The 26,195-nt window shown below is 45.8% G+C and overlaps 1 protein-coding gene across 3 annotated transcripts in view; it reads right to left on the bottom strand.

Moving 5' to 3' along the window:
• RAB3C (RAB3C, member RAS oncogene family) overlaps positions 1–26,195 on the bottom strand; it is a 239,913-nt gene that overhangs the window by 199,889 nt on the left and 13,829 nt on the right. For all 3 annotated transcript variants that reach the window (XM_050947159.1, XM_050947158.1, XM_050947160.1), the window contains exon 2: positions 24,107–24,334. In XM_050947159.1, the coding sequence (XP_050803116.1) occupies positions 24,107–24,334 (228 nt within the window). The remainder of the gene's footprint in view (positions 1–24,106; positions 24,335–26,195) is intronic.

Here is a 26,195-nt window from a genome sequence, read left to right as displayed (position 1 = left end):
TAAAAGCTATAATTCAATTGTCTGTGTGTATATGTATATATATACATACACACAGACAATTGAATTATGGGTCAGCTAATTAAGAGAGAAAAGAACAGCAGCAGGCATTACACAGCATTCTCTGACAAATATAAACAAATCAGATAGAAAACAGATTGGTGAGCAGAATACACCACTGAGGGAGTTAATTACATATCTTTTTCCTAAGCTATGGTTATAAAATAGATTCCTATTCACTTCCAAAGAAAACAAGGAAGCTCTTGCCAGTTCATTTCAGTTTCCTTTTCCAGTTATTGCCTAGAGATTCTTCAGGCAGAAGCGATATAAGTGAGTCTCATACTTCATTTAAAAATCCCATTTGGTCCTTTACCAAGCATATTCGAAACACACTTCCAAAAAGATGAGGAGGCAGGAGCTATCCCTTCATTAAAAATCTTACAAATGTTTTAGACCATTTAAAAAGAAGCAAAAAAGAAAGCTGTGAAAAGGAATATATTTAATCCAATTTGCAAGTGCCTTAACAGACACTAGGTTCCTGACTGTACCAACAAGCAGATCCTGAGTCTGGTTCTGAAAAAAAAACCCAAATTTGATAATCTGACAAGTCTACAGACAATGCAGAAAGGAGCCAATGCTCCTCATTGATATTTTTGACACACAGTTTCCGGGAATCAATTGGTTGGATAACATCTTTGGGCACAATTAACAACCTATGTTATCTTAAATGTATCGACCTGCAGTAGGAAATTAATAGTAATGCCCTGACCATAGTGGAGAATGTACTCTTCATTCAAAACCAAACTTCACCATGCCCAGTCAGATCTCTTTCCCAGAATGTGTATATATAACTTTCTGGGAAAGTGCCAGTAATAATTAATTTATAGGGTTTACTAGACTAAAGTTGTCATAGTATCTTTCCCCAATCTGAACCTTAGAGTCCAAAAGTTGGGGTACCAGCATGAATTCCTCTAAGCTTAATTACCTGCTTAGATCTGATAAGCTGCCACCAATAGAAATTCCAGTGCCTGATACACTCTGGTCCTCCCAAAACCTTCCCTGGGGACCCCCAAGACGCAAAGCCCCTGGATCTTAACACAAGGAAAGTAAACTCTTTCCCTCACCCGTGCCTCTCCTAGGATTTCCCTCCCTGGGTTACCCTGGAGGGAAGATCACTGTGATTCAAACTCCTTGAATCACAACACAGAGAAATTAGGTTTATTCCCCCACCTTCTCCTCCCCTCCAGGTGTTCCCTCCCTGGGCTCCCAGAGAGATAAACAGATTAAAGCTCTGTGAATCTAAAACAAAGGGATTCCACCCTTCTCCCCTCCCTTCCCCTTCCTCGTTAAGTACAGACTCAATTCCCTTGAGCCTCAACAAGAGGAAAAATCAGACAGGTCTTAAAAGCAAAACTTTTAATAAAAAGAAAGAAAAAAAATAAAAGTTATCTCTGCAATTTAGAGGTAAAAGTTACAGGGTCTGTCAGCTTATAGAAACTGGAGAAAAAGCCTCCTCCAGCAGAAATACAATTTAAAATACTTCCAGCCAAATACACATTTGCAAATACAGAAAACAATCAGAAGACTATAACCGCCTTTCTTACTAAGTACTCACTATTCTGAATATATAAGAGACTGTAGCAGGGAGATTGGCAAGAAACCTGGTTGCATGTCTAGTCCCTTCCAGGACCCAGAGAGAACAAAGCCAAACCCAAAAAACACAAAGGCTTCCCTCCACCGAGGTTTGAAAGTATCTTGTTTCCTGATTGGTCCTCTGGTCAGGTGTTTGGTTCCCTGTTTGTTAACCCTTTACAGGTAAAAGAGACATTAACCCTTAACTATCTGTTTATGACAAAAGTAATGAAGGCTCCCTTGAGTATTCTGTTCCACAAACCCTACCCAAAAAGATTAAACAGATTTTGAATTGAGTGATAACGGTCCTGAATTTACAATCTGATTTCTGTGGGTTGACCCTTGTACCTGTGTAGGCCCAATGACTCCTCTGGGTCTCAATATGGGTGTACATCAGGGCGTTCTTTTTAAGCAAAAGGTGTCAGCTCACCTACAGGAAACTGCCCACACGCATGGCAGGTTCAGGGCCTATACTTGGATAAGGGTATATTAAGCCTCCTCTTACCCCCTCCTTCCCCCCAAAAGGAGCATCCTGAAGCAGGCTGCATTTATGATGTTAGTTTTGATGCCGTTGTAGTTAGCATGATCATGATGCTTAGTGAGGGATCTGACCCGTCACTGAATTGCTTGGACAGACCTTTTCCTCATGAGAAAATGGAAATCAGGGTTAGAACACAGGAGCCTGTCTCTAATTTAAAAAATTGCCATAATGTTATTAGCTGTTGGCGTCATCTCAATGGAGACACCAAGCAACAAGAGGCTTCTGAACAGATGATACTGTTCTATCATGGGGCATCTTCCATTTAATATCATTTATGCTACCTCAACCCTGTTCCAAGTGCTCTGATGGCCATTAATTCTAGAGTCTATAGATTTTTAGACAAGTGATGAAATAAAATAGAAAACATACAGCCCATATTATGTCTTCCACTCCTCCCCTTCTGCTGCTTCTCAGACTCTGGACATGGTCATTAGAAAAATAAACTTTGCTCCCCCTACAAAATTTTTCTGAAATGGCACCCCGGTCTCTTTGCTCCCAACTCACAAAATTTATGGTCCACCTCTTAATTACACTGTGCCCCATTTCCCCATTGAGAGATCCATAGCTGATGTAAATCAGCATAGTCCCACTGGCAATGAATGACTCGGATTTACACCAGATGAAGCTCAGGTCCTGAATATTAGTTCTTCTTCGAGTGATTGCTCACATCCATTCCAGTTAGGTGTGCGCGCCGCGCGTGCACGCTCGTCGGAAACTTTTTACCCTAGCAACTCCAGTGGGCCGGCAGGTCGCCCCCTAGAGTGGCGCCGCCATGGCGCTCGATATATACCCCTGCCGGCCCACCCGCTCCTCAGTTCCTTCTTACCGCCGTGTCGGTCGTTGGAACTGTGGAGCGCGGCATTGCTGTCCTCCACGTCCCTAGCTCTCCTTGTTACTACCGTTGTTACTACAGTTGTTAGTTAGTCGTTAAGTATAGTTAGTTAATTAGTTGTAGTGTAAATAGTATTTGTATATAGTTGTTCGCCGGTCTGGGCTGTAGCCCTTCCCGGCACCCGGCACCGGGCTCATGCCTGGTTCGCCGGGCTTTAAGCAATGTGCGGCCTGTAAAAAGCCTATGCCAACCAGCGACCCTCACGACACGTGTCTAAAGTGCCTGGGGGAATCGCACAGGTCGGACAAGTGCCGCATTTGCAAGGCTTTTAAGCCCAGAACAAAGAAGGAGAGAGACCAGAGACTCAGGACTCTCCTAATGGAAGCGGCACTTGACCCAGCAGCTTCGCAGGCCGTGATCTCGACGCCGGCACCGGATCGCACCAGCACCGGAAAGACTCCCCGGCACCGACCTTCCCCGGCACCGGGTGCAGAAACGAGACCATCAACGTCTGCTACTCCAGCCAGGCAGACTCGAATGGAGCGCCCGGCATCGACATCGGCCGCGGCACTACCGGCACCGTCGACTCCGGGCCCGGTGGGTCCGTCGAGTCCGGTACCGCCAAGCTCCCCCATAAGATCTGGGGTTGAGCTATTGGTCCCATCCACTCCGGAGACCTTCGCCTCGGCACGGGACCTTATCGCCCTGACTGAGTCGACTCAGCCGCCACCCCCGGTACCTCCGGTGCGGGTAGCATCTAGGGGCAAGCCCATGATGACGGCACCGTCTCGGGACTCACGCTCGCGATCGAGGTCCCGATGCCACGGTCGCTCGAGATCCCGCCGCCGCTCGCAGTCCCGGCACCGCTCCCCTCGGCGGTACCGGTCGCACTCGCGGCATCGATCGACCTCCAGACGGTCACGGTCTGACTCCAGCCGTCGATACCGGTACCGTGACTCTAGGAGCCAGTCTCGCCGTCATTCACCGCGCCGGTCGACCTCCCGGCACCGAGCTGGTGGCAGGTCCCGGTCCCGGTCGACCTCCCGGCACCACGTCGGTGGCACGTCCCGGTCCCGATCCCGGCACCGAAGCAGCGGCCGGTACCTGTCCAGATCCCGGCACCGAGACAGAACCCGGTCCCGATCCCGGCGCCGCTATGACTCCTGGTTCCGATCCCCGGCACCGAGAAGATCTTCGGTGCCGAACCGCGCAGACTCTTATCAGCTGCGGTCGGCCCCGCCATGGCCTTCTAGACAGCCGTCGGTGTCATCTCAAGCGGACAGCGTATATGCGCTGGGCACCGACAGACAGGCAGCATTATTCCAGGACCCTCCGCAACAGGACCAGGGTCCGCAGCAGTGGGGGTTTTGGACACCCTGGGCGTACCATCAAGCCCAGGGCCCCCAACAGCTTCCTGCTAGGCCTGCAACGGCGGAGCACAGGGTGCCAGAGGCTTCGTTGTCTCGCCCACCTCCCTCCCCTGATGGAGAGGAAGGATCGAAGCAGCAGGACCCTGGTCTTGCTCCTGAGACAGAGGCGAGGGCTGAGGGGGACCCCCCACTGGACACTTTCTTGCCAGGGGTCTCCTCATCCTCCTCCCCCAACGAAGCGGTGGCTGGCACTTCCTCCAGTAGCCCTCCTCCGCTAGATCTCAGGGCACACCAAGACCTCCTTAGGCGAGTAGCACAGAATCTGAGCTTGCAAGTCGAGGAGGTCTCTGAGATCGAGGACCCCATCGTCACCATCCTCTCATCCGATGCTCCCACCAGGGTCGCCCTACCCTTCATTAGGACGATCCAGGCCAACGCCAATACAATCTGGCAGTCACCGGCCTCCATCCCCCCTACGGCGAGGGGCGTCGAGAGGAAGTACATGGCCCCCTCCAAGGGCTACGAGTACCTCCACGTTCACCCGACACCGTGTTCCCTGGTGGTGCAGTCGGTGAACGAGAGGGAGCGCCACGGACAGGAAGCCCCAGCCCCCAAATCCAAGGAGGCCAGGCGTATGGACCTCCTCGGCCGCAAGGTCTATTCGGCTGGGGCCCTTCAGCTCAGGGTTTCAAATCAGCAAGCCCTTCTTAGCAGATATGCTTTTAACTCATGGGTGGCAGCGGACAAGTTCAAAGAGCTGCTGCCACAGGAGGCCCGTCAAGAATTTGCGGTCATTCTGGACGAGGGCAAGAAGGTTGCACGAACCTCGTTACAGGCCTCTTTGGACGCTGCAGACTCGGCTGCCCGCACCCTCGCCTCGGGGGTAACGATGCGCCGCATCTCCTGGCTTCAGGTTTCTGGCCTTCCACCGGAGCTCCAATACACCATCCAGGACCTCCCGTTCGAAGGCCAGGGCCTGTTTTCAGAAAAGACAGACCCCAGACTGAAAAGTCTTAAAGACAATCGGGTCATTATGCGCTCCCTCGGGATGCACACGCCAGGAACGCAGCGCAGACCCTTCCGGCCACAGCAGCAACAGCAGCGTAGGCCATACCCCCAGTTCCGCCAACGGCAGGACCTTAATAGGCGCCGCGGCAGGAATGGAAGGCGTAGACATTCGGGGAACCAAGGGGGGCAGAATCAAAGCTCCTCCAAGCCCCTGCCTGGGCCCAAGCCTTCGTTTTGAAGGTGCGCCCAAGGGCGCAATAACAGTTTCCCTCACGGATCCTTCCCCCCCGTTTTCCAGCCGCCTTTCGTTTTTCCTTCCGGCGTGGACCCAAATAACATTGGACCGCTAGGTCTTACGCACGGTGCAGACGGGATACCGCCTGCAGTTTATATCATTTCCTCCTTCCCGCCCCCCTTCCTCGTCCCTCTTCAGGGACCCCTCTCACGAGCAATTCCTTCGGCAGGAGGTACAGACGCTCCTCAACAAAGGAGCTATAGAGGCGGTTCCGGAAAACGAGAAAGGCAAGGGGTTTTATTCCCGCTACTTTCTGATCCCCAAGGCCAAGGGAGGCCTCAGGCCTATCCTCGACCTGCGAGAGCTCAACAAGTACCTAGTGAAGTTGAAGTTCCGCATGGTATCCCTGGGGACCATTATCCCATCCCTGGATCCGGGAGACTGGTATGCCGCCCTCAACATGCAGGACGCTTATTTTCACATTGCCATTTGGCCACACCACAGACGTTTCCTTCGATTCGTGGTGGGCCGCCTTCACTACCAATTTGCAGTCCTCCCATTTGGCCTTTCTACGGCTCCAAGGGTATTCACAAAATGCATGGCCGTCGTTGTGGCACATCTTCGGCGCAGTCGTATCCACGTGGTCCCTTACCTAGACGATTGGTTAATTCGGGGCACGTCGGAGCTACAGGTTTGCAGCCACGTCCGCAGGATCACCGGCCTGTTTGCTACCTTGGGCCTCATGATCAACGTAGACAAGTCCACCCTGCTCCCCACGCAGAGGGTGGAGTTCATCGGGGCCGTCCTGGACTCCACCGTGGCCAGGGCTCTTCTGCCGTTACCAAGGTTTCAGGCGTTGTCGGCGATCGTTCAGCGATTGCGGGCAGCCCCCTTAACATCAATACGGACATGTCTAACCCTGTTAGGCCACATGGCAGCATGCACATTTGTGACCGGTTACGCTCGGCTCCGCATGAGGCCCCTCCAGTCGTGGCTCATCGCACATTACCGGCCGGCAAGGCAACCACTAGACATGCTGATCACAATTCCCCAGGGGGTGTTGGATTCTCTCAGCTGGTGGCTAGACCAGTCCGTAGTGTGTGCGGGGCTCCCATTCCACCCACCCCAGCCCTCGGTGTCCCTAACGACGGATGCCTCAGATCTTGGCTGGGGGGCCCACCTGGGATCTCTGAGAACACAAGGCCTGTGGTCCCCGCAGGAGGTGAAGCTGCACATCAACATGCGGGAGTTGAGAGCAGTCCGCCTTGCTTGTCAAACGTTCTGTCACCAGCTTCGGGGTCGTTGTGTCGCGGTGTTTACCGACAACACGACGACCATGTACTATATTAACAAGCAGGGCGGCACCAGATCCTCTCCCCTATGTCACGAGGTGATGCAACTCTGGGACTTTTGTGTAGCCCACTCCATTCACCTCACGGCTTCCTTTCTCCCCGGAGTACGGAACACGCTGGCGGACCGCCTGAGCAGATCCTTCCTCTCACACGAGTGGTCCCTTCGCCCGGACGTCGCCCTCTCGATCTTCCAGAGGTGGGGTTATCCCCGTGTGGACCTCTTCGCGTCCGGGGGGAACAGGAAATGCCAGGCGTTCTGCTCTTTTCAGGGCAGGGAACCCGGGTCTATAGCGGATGCCTTCCTTATTCCGTGGACGACCCACTTGTACTACGCGTTTCCCCCGTTCCCGCTGGTCCACAGGGTCCTTCTGAAGGTGCGCAGGGACAGGGCCCGCGTGATCATGGTAGCCCCGGCGTGGCCCTGGCAACATTGGTACCCCATGTTGCTGGACCTGGCCATAGCCGACCCAATTCCCCTGCCCCTTCACCCGGACCTGATCACCCAGGAACACGGGACTCTCTGTCACCCGGACCTGCAGTCGCTGCACCTAGCGGCGTGGCTCCTGCGTGGCTGACCAGTTCTGAACTGCGCTGCTCCACCCCGGTACGGGAGGTACTCTTGGGCAGCAGGAAGCCTTCCACTAGAGCGACATACTCGGCCAAGTGGAAGCGTTTCTCCTGTTGGTGCGTGGAGAAAGGTCTCCGCCCGATGGAAGTTTCGGTGGCCAATATTTTAGACTATATTTGGTCCCTCAAACAACAGGGCCTGGCGATATCGTCCTTGCGGGTCCACCTGGCGGCTATCTCCACCTTTCACCCGGGTGGGGATGGCCGCTCCGTTTTTTCTCACCCGACGGTGACTAGATTCCTGAAGGGGCTGGAACGTTTGTACCCTAACGTCCGACTCCCTGCTCCAACCTGGGATCTTAACCTGGTGTTGTCTCGGCTCATGGGGCCCCCCTTCGAGCCGTTAGCTACTTGCTCCCTTCTCTATCTCTCTTGGAAGACTGCCTTTCTAGTAGCTATCACCTCAGCTAGACGGGTGTCGGAACTCCGGGCTCTCACGGTAGACCCCCCCGTATACAGTCTTCCATAAAGATAAGGTGCAGCTGAGGCCACACCCGGCCTTTCTCCCCAAGGTGGTCTCAGCCTTCCACATCAACCAAGAGATATTCCTCCCGGTTTTTTTCCCGAAACCGCACTCTTCAGGCAGGGAGCAACAGCTCCACTCGCTTGATGTCTGTAGGGCTCTCGCGTTCTATGTGGAGAGGACCAAATCGTTCCGCAAATCCCCCCAGCTTTTCGTGGCAGTAGCGGACCGCATGAAGGGGCTTCCCATTTCTTCGCAGAGGTTATCCTCGTGGGTAACGTCCTGTATCAGGACCTGCTATGACTTGGCCCACGTCCCTACGGGCCGTGTGACTGCGCATTCTACCAGGGCGCAGGCGTCGTCGCTGGCTTTCCTCGCCCGTGTGCCCATCCAGGAAATCTGTCGGGCAGTGACCTGGTCATCGGTCCACACCTTTGCTTCCCACTACGCCCTGGTCCAGCAGTCAAGAGAGGATGCGGCCTTCGGATCTGCAGTGCTCCATGCCGCTACTTCTCACTCCGACCCCACCGCCTAGGTATGGCTTGGGATTCACCTAACTGGAATGGATGTGAGCAATCACTCGAAGAAGAAAAGACGGTTACTCACCTTTGTAACTGTTGTTCTTCGAGATGTGTTGCTCACATCCATTCCACACCCGCCCTCCTTCCCCACTGTCGGAGTAGCCGGCAAGAAGGAACTGAGGAGCGGGTGGGCCGGCAGGGGTATATATCGAGCGCCATGGCGGCGCCACTCTAGGGGGCGACCTGCCGGCCCACTGGAGTTGCTAGGGTAAAAAGTTTCCGACGAGCGTGCACGCACGGCGCGCACACCTAACTGGAATGGATGTGAGCAACACATCTCGAAGAACAACAGTTACAAAGGTGAGTAACCGTCTTTTATTTACAATTCAACTGCCACAAAAATCAGTACAGTTATTATTATGTACTTTTCTGATGTCCCTTTTGTGGCATGATTAATGATGAGCAAACCATAGGTCTAGAAGTTCAGTTTGAACGTGGGACCATAATGCCTTGCGTTCACACAAATCTGTTCAGGTGATGATCAGAGTCCATCCCTTCATTTAATTATATAGGAGAGAAGGAAATGTCTTCTGCTGTAGTACTCCAAGCTTGTCTTTCCCACTACAGTGTGGCTGCTGACTGGTCATGCAGAGCAATTAAATCACATTGCCAAACAAATTCACCTTAAGTTAAGCCTTCAGGACGTGAGTGATGTTTAAAGTAAAAAACAAACAACTACATATGCACATTCAAAGCCACCCTTCCAGAAAAAAAGGATCTCTAAGATGCCAAAACTCTGGCACCCCTGGAAATATTATATGATTTGGGTTCCCAGGAAGATGGGTCACAGTGAGAGAGAAGCGTTTCCTTCACTCTTTTGGATTGTTTCTGAGGCTACGTCTAGACTACCAGCCGTACCGGCGGGTAAAATCGATTGCTCGGGGATCGATATATCGCGTCTCATCTAGATGCGATATATCGATCCCCGAGCGCGCTTATATCGATTCCGGAACTCCATCAACCCCAACAGAGTTGCGGAATCGACATGGGGAGCCGCGGACATCGATCCAGCGCGGTGAGGACGGGTGAGTAAGCCGATCTTAGATATTCGACTTCAGCTACGTTATTCATGTAGCTGAAGTTGCGTATCTAAGATCGATTTCCCCCCGTAGTGTAGACCAGCCCTAAGGGAGCAGTGAGGGTTCAGTTACAAAGAATTAAATCTGATTGAAAACAGTCAGTTGCCCACATTTAAAAACACTGTTGAGGCACCACTGATCAAAGCTATAATATGGGCATGAAGTGTTGGACTGCCCATAAAAGCCCCAGATTGGCCAGGTTTTGTAGAACTGGCACAGTAGTTATCTTTAATGAGACAAAAGAAATAGAAGATGTTGTTCCTGAAGTTCTTTTTAAATTACTATGTGTGACTTCTTTTAAATGCTGCATGGAGCAAGATGAAAAATAATGTCTAACGTTTTAAAAGGTAGGCAAAGTATGTTCTTTGGGCCTTTTTCACCACTAAGCTAAACCAGATTTCCTTGTGGTGCTGGAGTATACTAGTGAATTTGTCCTATATAATATATTCCATACTAAGCAGCTCCATTAAAAGAACATGGCTAAGGCTGCAAAGCCAAGCTCTCAAAAAGTAGAAAATGCCAGAATTATGGTTACCCATTCAATCTTAATTCAGTATCCTTGTGTGCATGCATGGACTCTGACTCCCTCTGGTGAGATTAGGAAGATTCAGCCAGGGAAGTGTAAAACTGCTGTGCAGCCACCCCAAGTTCTGCCACCAGGGGCGGCTCTAGCTTTTTTGCCGCCCCAAGCACGGCAGTCAGGCAGCCTTTGGTGGCTGGCTTGCAGGAGGTCTGCCCTGTCCCACGGCTTTGGCATACTTGCTGCCGAATTGCTGCCAAATCCGCGGGACTGGCGGACCTCCTGCAGGCAAGCCGCTGAAGGCAGCCTGACTGCCGCCCTCATGGTGACCGGCAGGCTGCCCCCCACAGCTTGCCACCCCAGGCATGTGCTTGGATCGCTGGTGCCTGGACGTGCCACTGTCTGTCACCCACATCTCCTTGCACAGCGGAACTGCACTATTCCACTGCCTGGAAGCCCTCTGTACAGAGCTATGGGCTGGTTTTGTCCAAAAGGAGTTAAAAGCAGACAGAGTTTGGCTGGAAATGTTTGAGCATTAAAAATGAATCAAAATATTTCTTTTTTACTCACCTCACTTGACTCAGACATACCTGCTGTGGTATGCCCTCGCTGCGAGACAGAAATAAATGAAGGGGAAAAAATAAAAATAAAAAACCTGAGGCTTAAAAAACTGATCTCTGAGAGGGAAAGGAGAAACAAGGCTTAGAAAAATATACTGCTTCCCTCTGCTGCGCTTTAACTGATGTGTCATGCTCCTGTGTCTTTGCCTTGAGTTTGTAACTACACCGATGGTGGTTCACTTTGTGCTGCAGCCTCCGCTTTGCACAGGAACAGTATTTCATTGCTTGGGGTGAGGGCCAGAAATGTATTAGATAACCTTACAAAATCATAGTCACTAGAGAGAAAAGAGAGCAGCTAGGCTCAGATACTTCCAAATATCATCCTTTGCCACCTCCAACAGTTTCTCCAGCATCTTTTCACTATGTCCAAAATATACACACTTCCTTATCCAAAACCAACCTGAACAGCTGTCCTCCAAGATCTTCTGCCATCCACTTATTTATCACGAAGTTGGCAGAATGACCATAGTCAGATACGTCATTCCTCATTTTTAATTATTTATTAGTCTCTGATATTAAACGAGGTTGCTGTGTTAAGTTATTATTTAGTACTTAAGTAAAGCATGTGCAAAACACATCCATTTTGATTTGTAAATGGCTACACCAGATGGCAGGAATATGGAGAATCAAACCCTGAGGGCTCTAGTCTCTTAACTGCTGCCATGCCATTTCAGAACACGATATTCAGAAAGATAGACAAAACCAGGCAGGCTTTGTGGAGAATGGACATTACTGATGACAGCAGCCATCAGACTGGGTCCACGTCTAGTGCAGGATATCAGTAAGTCCTATTGACTTCATATACTGTGGTGAGAGAACAGGGCCCTGCAGAGAGAACAGTGATATTTACACCAAGTACTGTAATGAATGAGCCTACGATTTACAAGGCTGTTGTTTTTGAGGGATAGGAGACCATAAGGATACTTCACAGCTTATTATAAGCAAGAGCAGGAAGACATTCAGTCTGGAGCTGCGAGATATGCATATACCAGCTAAGCCATGTTGAAATTCTTTGAGAACTAGGGAAAGCACCAAGACAGGCACCTTAAGCTTGTCCTGGAATGGGTCTGATACCTTTCTCTGAGACACCATTTCCTTCAGTATGCATGAGAGTAGAAAAGTTCTATTCCAGACACACCTCACCTTCAAGCTCCTTCATGCCTGTTTGTGCCATCACCCGGAGATAGCTCTCAAAAAGATGCTGTTGTGAGGGGCCATGCTGTCAAAACATTCTTATTTCCTGTGATCCTTCTGTTTTCTAAGGATTATGGCTCATTCACAGGTGCCTATGGGCCTGACTTTGAAAGTTACAGTGATCTCATTTCCTCGGTCCTACTGTACACATTGAAAAGAATGCAAAGCTCCAAAAAGGAGGAATGGCGCTTTTCCCAGAAGAAGGCAATATCCTATCTGACTGGTGAATAGATAGTTCAGGTACTATTTGAAAGTCAATTAAAAGATAGCGTTCCAGAAATCAAGTACCAAATTTGTTTCCAACAGTGTCTTTTTCTGCATTTCCACACTAGGTCAGCACTTGCTTTGACTATACTCTGGGGCATCATGCTTTGCCATTATCTCAGCCCAATACCAAAGCACTTTCTAAACCCTCTACAATTTCCTCCCATGGCACACAAAAAGAGTAAACCTCCAAACATCTAATGCAAGGGCACCTAAGACAAGCACTGGGCTATGGGAGAGATTGCCCTCAGCTGCTGCACATTAGCACTGACTGCAACAGACCTGTCTGTCCCTCTCTCTTTATTACTTTCCTCCTCTCAATTCTCCCAGCATGAGAGATACTTCTCTACCATAAAAAAAAAAAATCTAAATTCACAATTAGGTCATGGAACCAATATTGTCCCTATACTCTCCTATGCTGATTAAACAAAAGCAACTCAATTTAACAACCATATGTAGTTTTCAGCAGTAAGTCATGGCAGGGGGTGAGTTGTACTGTATTAATTCATGCTCAGTGTATTGCTAACCAATAAAATACAGCAGTGTAGCCTTTTTCTCTAATTTTTATTAGAATCTCTGCACTGCTACATATTCCTGCCTATTTAATTTTCAAATAAAAGTCTGGCTGAGACTTTCCTTCCCCACCCATAACAGAGGTCTCATGATCTTCCCTTACCTGATGACATCTGACTGACCATCCCATCTAACCTGTATCCCATTTGCTGCATGATTGGGATGTGAGTGGGTGGATCCTGCCCCCAGCCTCTCTCTTCCTGAGGCTAGCAAGTTGACCCCAATCTACCTCTCATCCATCAGAAATATCTCTGAGGTGGTGACAGGCTGCCCACCCCATATTCAGCAGTAGTAGGACTATATACACTTCTTTGCTTCTGCTGTTGGCTGTTGTTTGAAGCCTTTACTTCATTCAGGATTTAATGAGCTCCTAATGCATGGCACTAACAGGAAACATAACACAGGTCGATTTAAGTTTATAGTGTAGACATGCCCTGAGAAACAAATAACATTATATATAACAAGTTCAGTCTAGCCAGAAACTATGGAGAAAAATCAAAAAGGTGCTAACAAGCAGCAAATACAATAACAATTGTATTGGGTTAAAAAGCAAGTCATCCCTGCCTTTCTATTTACTTGCCTTTATTGCTGGATTGGTAAAATGGCACAATATTATTATTCAGAGCAGTCAAGCCAGGCAAATTATCCTTTTCTTGCAATAGAAACAGGCAATAAACAATTCTTCATTAGGAACAGGTGCAGTGCTCACAAACCTGATATTTTCACTGATATTTCTTACATAACCAGAAGATGTACTGGTCTAGATACAGAGCTAAATCTAGAGCATGGCTGCTTTGCAATAGTCCTTCATTGTACTTGGGTTCATAAAAGCTAAATGCCTGGCCCGTGGAGGATCAGCTAGTGTAAGGATTATCCTGAAGTGGCACAGAACTCTTATAAAGGCTCATATACCATGCACCCTGGCCTGCTGACAGAATACTAGAGAAAACGGGGCATGGTCAGATAAAAGGGGGTGCTCTTATGCCAAACTAATCCTGGCTTGTGGTTATGTTCACTTATGCCCCTTTCAACCCAGTTTCATTTAAAGCTGACCTCAAAATGCTCTGACACTGCACGGGGAGGATGGATTCGCACAGCTGCACCAGAGAGCAAAGGACAACTCTAAACAACCCTTACACACCACCCTGACTCATGCTCTGTGAATATTCACCCCACACAAAGTTCTGGACCTTAATTTTTAAACTCAGAACTGAAGAAGCCTCTATGCCAAACAATATACCCAGGGGAAATGATTCTTCAAATAGTTCTCTACATATATAATGAGAGAGAAATGCTCTGTTCTAGTGTGCACCACAAATGTTATTAGTATATAGCTATGGGTTTTCCTTCCCTTTGCAGATGATCCATTCATTGTAGCAGTACAGGTATCTTAAATACACTTCAATTACCTTGCTGAAATATTACAAACTAATTACAATATTTCTATTCATATTAAGCTCTGTTTTAGGGGGCTTATTTCTTCACGCTCTCACTTCCCTGGTCCTTCTCGCATGAACAGAGAGCAAGAAGTCCAAAGGTGCAAATAATTTGATGTTTATTGGAGTGAACTTCCAGCAAGCATGATTCCAGTTTCCGTCTCCTTTCCCAACTCTGACACCACAGAGCCTGGCCTGTGTCCCTGTTCCTGTTCCCATTCCCCCCCTTAGCAAAACATGATCCCAATTCCCCCACCCCCAGTCCCTGTTCCCATTCTCCTCTTATTTCCTGATTGACTGCAGACTATATAGTAAAACTTGAGTTCTGTTTAGCTATACCGTAACCAATCATTTTACTGAAATTTAACTAACCAATCTTGTATTGTAACATGGTTATTTAACGAAATATATCCCACCACCTTAATTGGTTTACACCCAACAAAATTACTTATACAGCAGACAGAAACAATCACACAACCAGACAGAGATTATACAGATAAACAATAGGGAAGTGGAGACTACAGCGATAGAACAATACAGAAATGAGGATTTCATATCCCAGCTATTGATAAGTTCTTGCCAGACAGGATGCTATCAAACTAAGTTTCCTTTTACATCTTCTATTCTCTTCCCATTTCTCTGGAGGTGACAGGAATATCAGGACAGGACTGTATTCCTAACAGCCCAATAGCACCTTATTTCAATGTGACTAGTTTGGAATGTGAGGATGTGACCATACACTTCCCAGTTTATGGCTGCTTCTGAAGCTTAGCCGAAGGCCTTAGCCTAAGAACCAGGCCTCAGACTGTCACAGTGAGAGAAGGCCCTTACACATACAGAGAGTGATTTTGATTCTTTCTTTTATACCTCTATAACTAGCTAAGTGACAAGAATACACTTAAATTCTTGAAGTATAGGCCTTTGCAGACAGGCCTGAACATCTATATCCTAACACTCTGGATACACTTTCCTGCTGCCACATTTTTTCAAAGAGCTTGTGCAGGGTTCTCCCGATTCTTGTGTACATGAATAGGGTCAAGCTGGAAAGTTGCTGGGGCCAGAGTTTGTGGTACATGATGGTTCATCCATTGACTTCCCCAAAGGGGTGTAGATTGAGGGTAGGATCATGGCAAAGCTGGGGCAGGTTGAACAGGAGTCATATACAGCTGGACTCTCTTAGGGTATGTCTACACTGCAATTGGACATGTGGAGCTGACCCGTCCCTGCTGACTTGGGCTTGTAGTGCTCGGGCCAACGGTCTGTTTAATTGTGCTGTAGATGTTTGGGGTCCAGCCTGAACCCTGGGACCCTCCCACCTCGCAGGGTCCTGGAGCCCAGGCTCCAGCCCAAGCATGAACAGCTACACTGCAATTAAACAGCCCCTGAGCCTAAGGCAACTGGCATGGGCCAGCCGCAGGTTTTTAATTACAGTGTAGACATTCCCTAAAAGTCTGGCAGAGCTATCCCTGATTCCCAGAAATCCAGTGAGGAAATCTGGCTGAGTCATACTACAGCAAGGACCCCTTTAGCTCTACATTCAGAGGTGCTGACTTTCCACTTTCCTCGGGGTGCTCAACCTCCATTCCCCCCAAGCCCCATCCCCACTCCACCCCTTCCTCCAAGGCCTCACCCCATCCATCTCTTCTGGCTCCTGCCCCACCCCTTCCTGCCCCTCCCCCAAGCGCATTCCACCCTTGCTCCACCTGCTCCCACCCAGCACCTCTTGCTTGCCACTGAACAGCTGATAATGGCGGACAGGAAGCACTGAGTGAGAGAGGGAGGAGCTGATCAGACATTGAGGCTGCCGGTGGGTGCTAAGCACCCACTATTTTTTTCCCACATGGTTGCTCCAGCCCCAGAGCACCCACAGAGTTGGCGCCTATACCTACATTTATGACAAGGTTATGCCTTAAATTAGTAATGTTTCTGCTGAAGAACTCCTATGGACATATTCACTTAAACAGCAAGGTTAAGATGACATATGTCTCTGCGCCTTAATGAGATGTTTAGTTATGCTAAGCACTGCCTTCTATTTCACATTAGTCCTTGCCTCTGAATATAGACTTGTCCCTTTGTTGATGATGAAGAGCTCTATCATGGCGTATAAGAAGTACAGCTATGATACATAGCATGATGTGACCACAGGAGAGCTGGAACACACGTGATGCATCTAGGACTACACAGCAGATAAGGAAAATTTCTTCCACACAAGAATCTCAGAATCCATTAAAACAACACTAATGAATATGGACAAGAAGTGGGACTTAGTATTTGTGAGAGCTGCTGGCTTGATGTTTATCTACAGAACAGTAGCAGCAGAAGCTTCCTCACATTCTCCAAAGTGTCTTTGGCCACAATCCTGCAAACACTTATGCATATGCTTAACTTCAAGCACGTGCTAGCACTAACAAAATCAGTGGCCTGCTTACACAATTAAAGTTAAGCATGTGAATAAGTATTTGCAAGATCAGGGCTTCAGTAACAGTTGTGGAAGCTGATGTTTGCAGTGTGGACACATGTTGATTGGATTGAGACCACCAAACTAGCCATCAGGTGGACACAACTATTGATTACTACTAGCCTGAGCTGATTTAAACCAGCACCCTAGAATTGAGAGGGTCTGTACCTACTACCAATCTTTGAAGCCACACAACTGCCTAACAACACAACTTCAGCTGGAGTAACGGATGGTCCAGCTGGAAGACAATCAGAAGTTTCAGTATGTATCTATCCAAATAAGAATATTCTGAAAGTACTGCAGGAGGAATGGAAAGTTCTGAAAAGAAACAAACAAAAATAACCATGCTCTTCATAACTACATAAAGCAGAAATATTAACATTCTGAAGCTTATCTTCGAATAGACTTTAGACAACCAAGTAGCTTTACATGTCTTGCCATTTTGCACATCAGAAAAGTCAATGTGTCTCTCAATCTCACGAAAAGTTGATAGCAAGAGAGAAGAAATGTCAGGGAAATGTAAACAGTGTTAATATTACACTACAAAGGGCAATTTCAGCAGCAAAAGCTATAACTATTCTAATGTTGAAAACATTTCTTCTAGTGCTAGCCTTAGTGAAGATAATTTGTGTATCCTGTGTAGGTGCTGACTTTGAAAGATGCTAAGGCTCTCCTGCCAGGTGCCAAGTACCCTCTCTTCCCACTAAACTCACAAGCTGAGAGTGTTCTGCATCTCACCAAGGACTGCTCATCACCTGGCAGAATCAGGCCCTGGATCTACACGCATAAAACGCAAGCCTTGTGTTCTTGGAAACAACATGTGGCCTGTGGATAGTGAATTTGTGTATACTTTTACCCCCAAAACAGGGCCCAATCTGGCATTTCTTGCACAAGCAAACTGTACAGACTTCTGTTTTGTCTCTACCAGGATTGCAGGGACACACCCCACTTCTTCAGGGGGATTTGCACAGAGCCAGATTTGCACAGATTACCTGTTGTCAAAAGGAAAATTTAGCATATGCACACTTCCACGTTTGCTTAGCTAATGGTATCGGCTCTGATCACCTGCTTGTCCTCTTCTCCCTCAAACCTCTCTGATCTTTCTCCCACACCACTCCCATGCATGAGTAAAACCCCCCATCCCTATCATATCCTCTTTTAAATGCACACTTACACCTATCTCTGCTGGGATGCCCTTTAATCGGTACCATGTGGTGTTGAATGGTGAGCTGAAGCTTCTATTTTACTGATAAACTGTTCATTTGTTACCTCATCTTCTCACTCACCCCCCATCCAACTGTCTCTCTTTCCCACCTATTGCCTCCTCTCTGACATGTCAATGGTGAGTACCCTCAGGGAAAGACTAACTTCTCTGCTATTTGTCTGTACAGGCCCTAGCACAGTGGTGTCATAACATTTCTTCCCAGATCCGGACCTTAGCATCCAAAATATGGGTGTTAGCATGAAAACCTCCAAGCTTAGTTACCAACTTGGACCTGGTATCGCTGCCACCAGCTAGGAATTATACAGTGCCTAGCTCACTGTGGTCTCCCCAAAACCTTCCCTGGGGGACCCCCAGACTCAGATGCCTTGAGTCTTACAACAAAGGGAAATAACCCCCTCCCTTTGTTTCCTTGTTTCTTCCTCCCAGGCTCCCCTCCCTGGACGACCCTAGGAGATTCCCTGCTTCCAGTCCTGGAAACACAAGTACCGAGAGATCTAATCTCTCTTCCCCCTCACCCAGAGGGTATGCAAAGTCAGGCTTAGTAAATCTAACACAAAGAGATTTTCCCCCTGACTTCTTCCTCCCACCAATTCCCTGGTGAGCTGCAGACTCAATTCCCTGGAGTCTCCACTAAAGAAAAACTCCAACAGGTCTTAAAAAGAAACCTTTATATAAAAAAGAAAGAAAAAGACATTAAAAATATTCTCTGTATTAAGGTGACAATATACAGGGTCAATTGCTTAAAGGAAAAAAATGAATAAACAGCCTTATTCAAAAAGAATACAATTTAAAACATTCCAGCAACTACACACATGTAAATACAAAAGAAAACAATATAAACCTATTGTCTTACTATCCTTGTACTTACAACTTGGAAATAGAAGATTAGAAAACCTGGAGATAGAAAGATCACTCTCAGAGCCGAGAGGGCACAGATCCAAGACAAAGAACAAAGAACTCACACCCAAAACTTCCCTCCACCCAGATTTGAAAAGGTCTTGTTTCCTGATTGGTCCTCTGGTCAGGTGTTTGGTTCCCTGTGTTAACCCTTTACAGGTAAAAGAACATTAACCCTTAGCTATCTGTTTATGACAACTGGAACCCTGAGTTTGATTAGTGTTCCAGGTGCTACTGTAATAGAAATAAAATAAAAGAAGAGGGGTAAAGGGCAGAGTCTGGAACAGGCCAGTGGAAGGATAAAGGAAAATGAGGATGTCTGTCTTAATTAAATGAAACAGACGATTTCTGGAAGTTACTGAAGTCCCCCATGCTACATTTGGATGAAATATTCCCTCAAGATTATAATGACAGTTCTCTGTGTAACATAAAAGCATAATATTTATCTGTTTAGGGATATCTTATTAGCATGCAATGTGCAAGCTAATGGGCTTTCCTTCCCTGTGTGAATTCTTAGCATCTGTTGTTGAAAACCCTAAACATCTCAAACAGGCTCTACAAAAACAGCTTGGAAAAATAATGATTCATGAACACAAATATCACTGAGAAATATAGTATGCCAGAATAAAAGACCCTTATGTGACTTGCACTTAGATGGAGGAGACCAGGACAATGCCTAGGGAGCACTACATGGAATAGCATGACAGTGTGTCCAAAAGGCCCAATCCTACACGCCTTATTCAAGCTAGTAGTTCCACTGATTTAGATTCACTGCAGTAGCAGGGGCGGCTGGGCCCCAGAAGAGATTCACCCACAGCAAAGGCAAGTTGTGATGGCACTGCTGCCCTCCCACAAGGATTCCACCAAACAGAGGACTGCTTTAAGTTCTGACAGGGTTTCATAGTAGCAGCACATGCTGCAGCTGCCCAGGTGAGGCACTGGATAAATATATCCTCTGGCCATCATGTTCATGTTCTTCATCAACTAGCACTGCCCACTAATGGGTTACATTGGCTCCTTTTGGGATTTGTGGCTGAGCAGGAATTGTGAGCACCTTAAACCTCCTGCCTTGCACCCAGTACAGACTAACCATACACAGGGCAGAATCTAGCCAGAGGACAATTTGTTTTTACTAAATGTGAGGTGGCTTGCATCAGATGCTTGTAAGAAAGGGGATTTATATTTTTCCTATATTTATATTTATATTTTTTTTGATAAGAAAGAGCTTTTTTTCTAAGTGTCAATCATACCCTTAAAATTTGTCTTATGCTTTTTTTGCCATGTCTTAGCACAAGAAATAAATTTGTCCCAGAAGCTTCAAATGAGTTTCTTAATTATTAATAGTTTTTTGTTAATTTGTTTATGTGTTTTGTTTATTGACTACAGCATTATTATATGGATCTTACCACCAAGTTACTGATAATGCACTTGGTTTTTTATAGCTGGAAATTTACAGTCTTTTTCATTTAGAACACTGAGGATTAGGTTCATTAAAAAGGATTCTGAGCACTGAGAGATTGGGTAAAAGAGAAGCATACAAACCTACCGGCACAGGAAAACATTGATGCAATAATAGGGAAGACAATTAGGCTCTGATAAGGCCACTGTTCAGCAAAGGAGTCACACATGTGAATAGTCCCACTGACATCAAGTCAATGTTCTAGTTCCACTGACTGCAATGGGACTTCTAACATGCTTAAAGTTAGGCATATGTGTAAGTAGCTTAAGGAACTAAGGCCTAAACATGTCAAAATAAATGGTAAAAGCATAATAAATGAGAAAATATGGGACAGATGACATAATAAACTATCAGGTTTGGAAGGGACCTCAGGAGGTCATCTAGTCCAACCCCCTGCTCAAAGCAGGACCCATCCCCAATTAAATCATCCCAGCCAGGGCTTCATCAAGCCTGACCTTAAAAACCTCTAAGGAAGAAGATTCCACCATCTCCCTAGGTAACCCATTCCAGTACTTCACCACCCTCCTAGTGAAAAAGTTTTTCCTAATATCCAACCTAAACCTCCCCCAGGGCAACTTGAGACCATTACTCCTTGTTCTGTCATCTGCTACCACTCAGAACAGTCTAGAGCCATCCTCTTTGGGATCCCCTTTCAGGTAGTTGAAGGGGAAGCCAAGAAGGGACTTTGGTGGCTCTAGTGACCTGTATAACATTTTAGTTCCCCGCAAGAACAGCATAGTGGGACTCCATATGCTACTCATTGCAAAGCATTTTAGTCTCCATCTCATTGTTCAGAACTGATACTTAAAAATTGCTTTTAGTTTCCAGTTTGGTTTGGTTGGTCAAAATAAGTGAGATTTGCTAGCACATTTTGATTTCATATATGTTAAAATCACAGTGTTTTGCCACTGATGCTCAAGGGAGCATTGCAGGCCAATGCATATATCTCCCTAGAAAGAACATCTGATCATGTTTGCTCTGATTCAGCCAACTCCGTGATTCATGTAGTCAATGAAACATTACTAACATGCCGTTTGAAATGGAAATGAATGGAGCAGGAATACCATTCATTTCAAAAAGACATTCTGTAGTCAAATAAAAATAACAAAGTACAATACAGTATGATGCTACATATCTAGATACTGCATACCAAGAATAGTATGGCTGTCAATACAGTTTATGAGAGGAGGTAAAAATAATAAATGTATTTAAAATCTTGCTCCCTGGAATAGTTTCCTGGGAGATATTATATATGAGGGCTTCAGGGGTTCAAGAGCCATACAGTTTTACTCTAGCATACCTAGGGCAACACAAATGATATACTGCAAAACACTAGATCTAAAATAACAGACACTATATTGGTTCAATGTGCAGTGACAAGGTTTTCTAAGATACAGCATTAAAAGTTTCATACAACCAAATGACGAGAGGCAGCATGGTCTAGTGAAGAGAGCCCTAGAGTAGGCATCAGAAGATCTAAGTTCTATGGCTCTGCCACTGCCACGATGTGACCTTGGACATGTCATTTCCCCTCTGTTTCCTTTCCCACTCTTTGTGTGGCTTGTCCATTTAGATTACAAGCTTTTGGAGCAGGAGTTGTCTCATAGGGTGTATTCACCGAGTGCTTAGCACAATGGTGGCCCCTATCTCAGTACAGTGGCCTTCCGCAGATACTGTAATACAAACCACCACAACAATGGAGGTGCCTGTTTTGATAGAACAGGAAGCTTATTCTAGGCGGCTAGAGTGCATCTCCAAAAGCCAGATCTGTATGTCACTTTGTAGCTCATTTAGATTAATAGACTGCTTTAAACCAAGTACGTATTCATGGTCTACACTGAAGAAGTATGATGAGAAATATGTTGGTGTCAAACTATACACATTACTATAATGTTGTAAACGAATGTTGCAGCTTTTGCTAGGAGAGACATGACCAATTAAATCTATTGTAGAGGCCACTTTGTGATTTTTTAAAAAGATGAAGGAGATTTTTATAAAGACTATAATAGATATGCAATTTTACTGCTCTATTATCGGGAGATAATGAGATTGTGTCAACATGAATTACCAAGTAATCATCATAGTTTCCAAAGGTGCTGCTGTGAGCTTGCCATGTCATTACTGTGAAAGAGCATGCACTGCAAGCAATTAACTAATGTCAGCATTGTATGTTACAATCATGTTAAGGATATGACCTAAATTGATAAAAGCAAGGAAATTAAGAGACAAAGATGATACGGCCCTGTCTCAGGGGGACCACAGAAGAATGGGTGGCTTTATATACCATATCTACCCAGGGATATTCATCATGTTAGAAAACCTATTCATACACTTTATCTACAATGATGTCAAAAATGTGTTAGCTGGTCAGGTCATAGTTAATCCTGGGGCACTGCAGGTTAACAATGATCATCTAAAATGATTTTAAACATGACTTGTCCTTGTCCATCCTAAAGGTGAAATCAAGTTTAATATCATGTTAGTAAATGTGTTCTAACAGGAGGCATTTTTCTTGTATAGACAAGGCCTCAATGTTCCTCTCAGTAGGTCTTGACTTACTAGGGAGGGTTCATGGAGGAGACCTGAGGCAAGGTTTTAAAATCCTCAGATCACCGGAAACTACATGGAAAGGAAGCATTAATGCTAATGGGATGTCCAGCCCTTTTTCCCCAGCCTTGGCAATATGGATTCCCTAGGAGCTCTGCTAACATTGTCTACGCTGTTTGGGCTATGCCAATCTCTGCAAAGGGGTTGGAGTAGGACTTAAAGTTACTATGAGCATCAGCAACTTCCGCATAAATATCCACTGGAATATCCTTGGGGGTCTGAGAGAAGCTTGCCACAGAGAACACCTGCCCCCTGGCATCAGACTTCCCTGTTTCTGACATGCTTCCTCCCATTCCTGAACTGCACAGCCCCATCTACACAGAAGGGTTTCTGCAAGCTCCCAGCCAGTAGAACTGTCAAATGATCTCTTCTGTTTTCCACGTTTGCTCCTTTCCAGCCATGTAAGTGGAAGGAAAAGTCTTTCCATAGACCCTCTACTGTAGCTCCTGGATTCAGTATTTCCTTCATTTTGTGGGAAGGAGACAGATCTTTACCGGTATTTCAGGACAGTCCTCAGTATTTAATGTACATCTAAGATAGTCCATTTGTACACATGTGAATATGCCAGGAATGTCTCCTGTTGTATTTCTCAGGGGATCTACTACAGAATGTGAATTCTGTTGCATTTGAGCAAAAAATAACCACATGTTTTAATATATTAGACAATTGGATAATGCAGAAAAGAGCTCTCGGGCCAGATTTGTAAAGGTATTTAGGTTTAGATTACAGTGGGAGTTAGCTCTTAATAAATCTGGCTGAGTGCTTTTCAGTATTGTGCCATATGTATTAATACAGAGTAATAGAAATAATCTACATCAGAGACAAGGCCGGGTCCAGCGTTTTTGCCACCCTAAGTGGCAAAAAAAAAAAAAAAAAAGCCGCGATTGGCGGCAATTCAGTGGCAAGTCCTTCCCTCCGAGAGGGACTGAGGGACCCGCTGCCGAATTCCCACCAAAGAGCCGGATGTGCCGCTCCTTTCCATTGCCCGCTCCAGGTACCTGCTTGCTGTGCTGGTGCCTGGAGCCGGCCCTGATCGGAGAACATGGAAAGAAGCATACCCTGAGGTAGATCAATAGCTGTATATTGTGTCACAACCACACACAACATTCAGAGGACATACGTGTTTTTCAGCTTACCCAGATCTGCAGTTTAATCCTTTTTTCATTTTTGAAAACTGTTTTGACTTTGAAATCGATCCCAACTGTGCTTACGAATGCAGATGTAAAGGAATCGTCAGCATAACGGAACAAAAAGGAGGTTTTCCCGACACTGCTGTTGCCAATGATGAGCAATTTGAACATGTAATCAAAGTTCTGGTCAGACGTATCTTTCTGGCCATATCTGGAATCTTGAGCAGATGCCATCTGTAAATCAAAATAAAAAGGATTTTTTTATCGTCTTTTGTACTTTATAAATCAAAGGCATTTATATTTTATTGGACTCCTTGGCAATAGATATGAATGAATTCAAGGACAAGTTCACAGAGGCCCTAAGTCTTTCTTATGATGCTGGTATCCATGGTAATAATTCCCTCTGCAAAAGATAACAGCAAAAAACTTACAGTATCAGGGAGATGGTATATCAGGTATGGTATATCACTGTTGATCAGTATTAACAAAAAACAAACCAAATAATAATAATAATAATAAACAGAAACCCCATCAAAAGGACCAGGTCAATTTCTGAATATAATACAAAAAAAATCTATATTCACAGAATGTTAAGAATGTGACAGCATACTACCATAAAAATACAGAAATTAATCAGGAGAAAAGTGCTATATGTTTCTATATATGAGAGGGGAAGATAAGAAAGCAACTAAAGTGGTTTTTTTTGGTGTGTAACTATGCAGCATAGAACACAGGAGTATATTCACTTCTTAATTTTGCAATCCTTGCTTTTGTCATCTTGTGCCATAATCTTAATCTATTTTAGATCCGAAGAAATCCACTGGATGTGGAAAGGTCACAGTCTTTTGTAATAGCTAGATTCTTACCCAAAGCATTTTGCCACTACCCTTTTCATTATCACAATGTCTCTCACCCACTTGGTAAATACTTTTGACAAAGTGTCTCTTTCTTTTGTTCCCTTTCAGTCTCTTCTTCTATATGCAGTAATAGAATTTTGGACACAATGCTAATGCAGCACAGTGTTCATACAGTAAAATACTACAGGTGACGGGGACCTATGTTTTCAAAGAGGGGTCCCTAAAATTAGGCTCATAAATCTACACTTAGATAACTGAATAAATGGGAGCTACAGACAATCAGCACTTCTGAAATTCAGGGCACTTTTATTTGTAAGCTTAATTATAGATTTAGGAACCTATCTTTAGGCACCCAAGTGTGAAAATTTTGGCTTACATGACCATTCAGACAGACTCAGAATCTTAAATCTGTAGTTAAGAATGTGAATGATTTACTTACACATTCAGAAGCATTGTATTATCATCAGAAAGTCTAAACTAAATTATATGGCCTGTATGATGTAAATTCACCATGGGTGTATAAAAATATTATAGCATTTTACAGTAATAGTTCAGTACTCTACAGTTTACAATAGTGCCACTGTAGTGTTCTGGAAATTTTCTGTAAAATAAATTCAGCAAATAGTAATTTTTTCAACAGAGGAATCAAAAGATGTTTCAGATATTACTGTCCTGACCTTGAAAGGGACACTGTCAGGCTTCTTGACTTCCAAACATACTTTTTGGAAAAGCTGTTTTTAACATACTGGTTTGAATATGACAGGATTGCTAATTGCTGCAGAACAGACTTTCAATAATCACTACTGTGATGCCTCGCATCAGTCTCCCAGTGACACCTCTCTGCCCACATTCTAGAACACAAGTGATGTACATATTCACAGGCTTGCACGTGGGTCATGTAAGACATCATAATTATCTTTACTCCTTTTCTCAACTTCCCACTGAAGTGACTGACTGGAAAAAGGAAAAATTTTCCTTGTGCTTTAACGTATCAGCCTGAATTTGTGTTTGCACCAGTGCCCTCTAGTGGACAGAATCAGAACTACTCAAAAGCTCGTAATTGTCTCCCCCTTTATTGGATGGCCGGAAGAGAGGACATAGAAAACCTAACACAGCTCATGGTGATTCTCCTTTCTCTCAAGTTCAAGAGGGATTTTTGAAGCTGAAGTCTTGAGCTGTACTTCCTCTGCTATCTATGTAAAAAGTGCCCACAGTGTTGTCAACTCTAACGATTTTAT

The sequence above is a fragment of the Gopherus flavomarginatus genome, chromosome 3 (genome assembly GCF_025201925.1).
Source record: "Gopherus flavomarginatus isolate rGopFla2 chromosome 3, rGopFla2.mat.asm, whole genome shotgun sequence".
Lineage (NCBI taxonomy): Eukaryota > Metazoa > Chordata > Testudines > Testudinidae > Gopherus > Gopherus flavomarginatus.
Note: the sequence above shows the minus strand (reverse complement) of the source record. Positions and strands in the feature narration are given on the sequence as shown.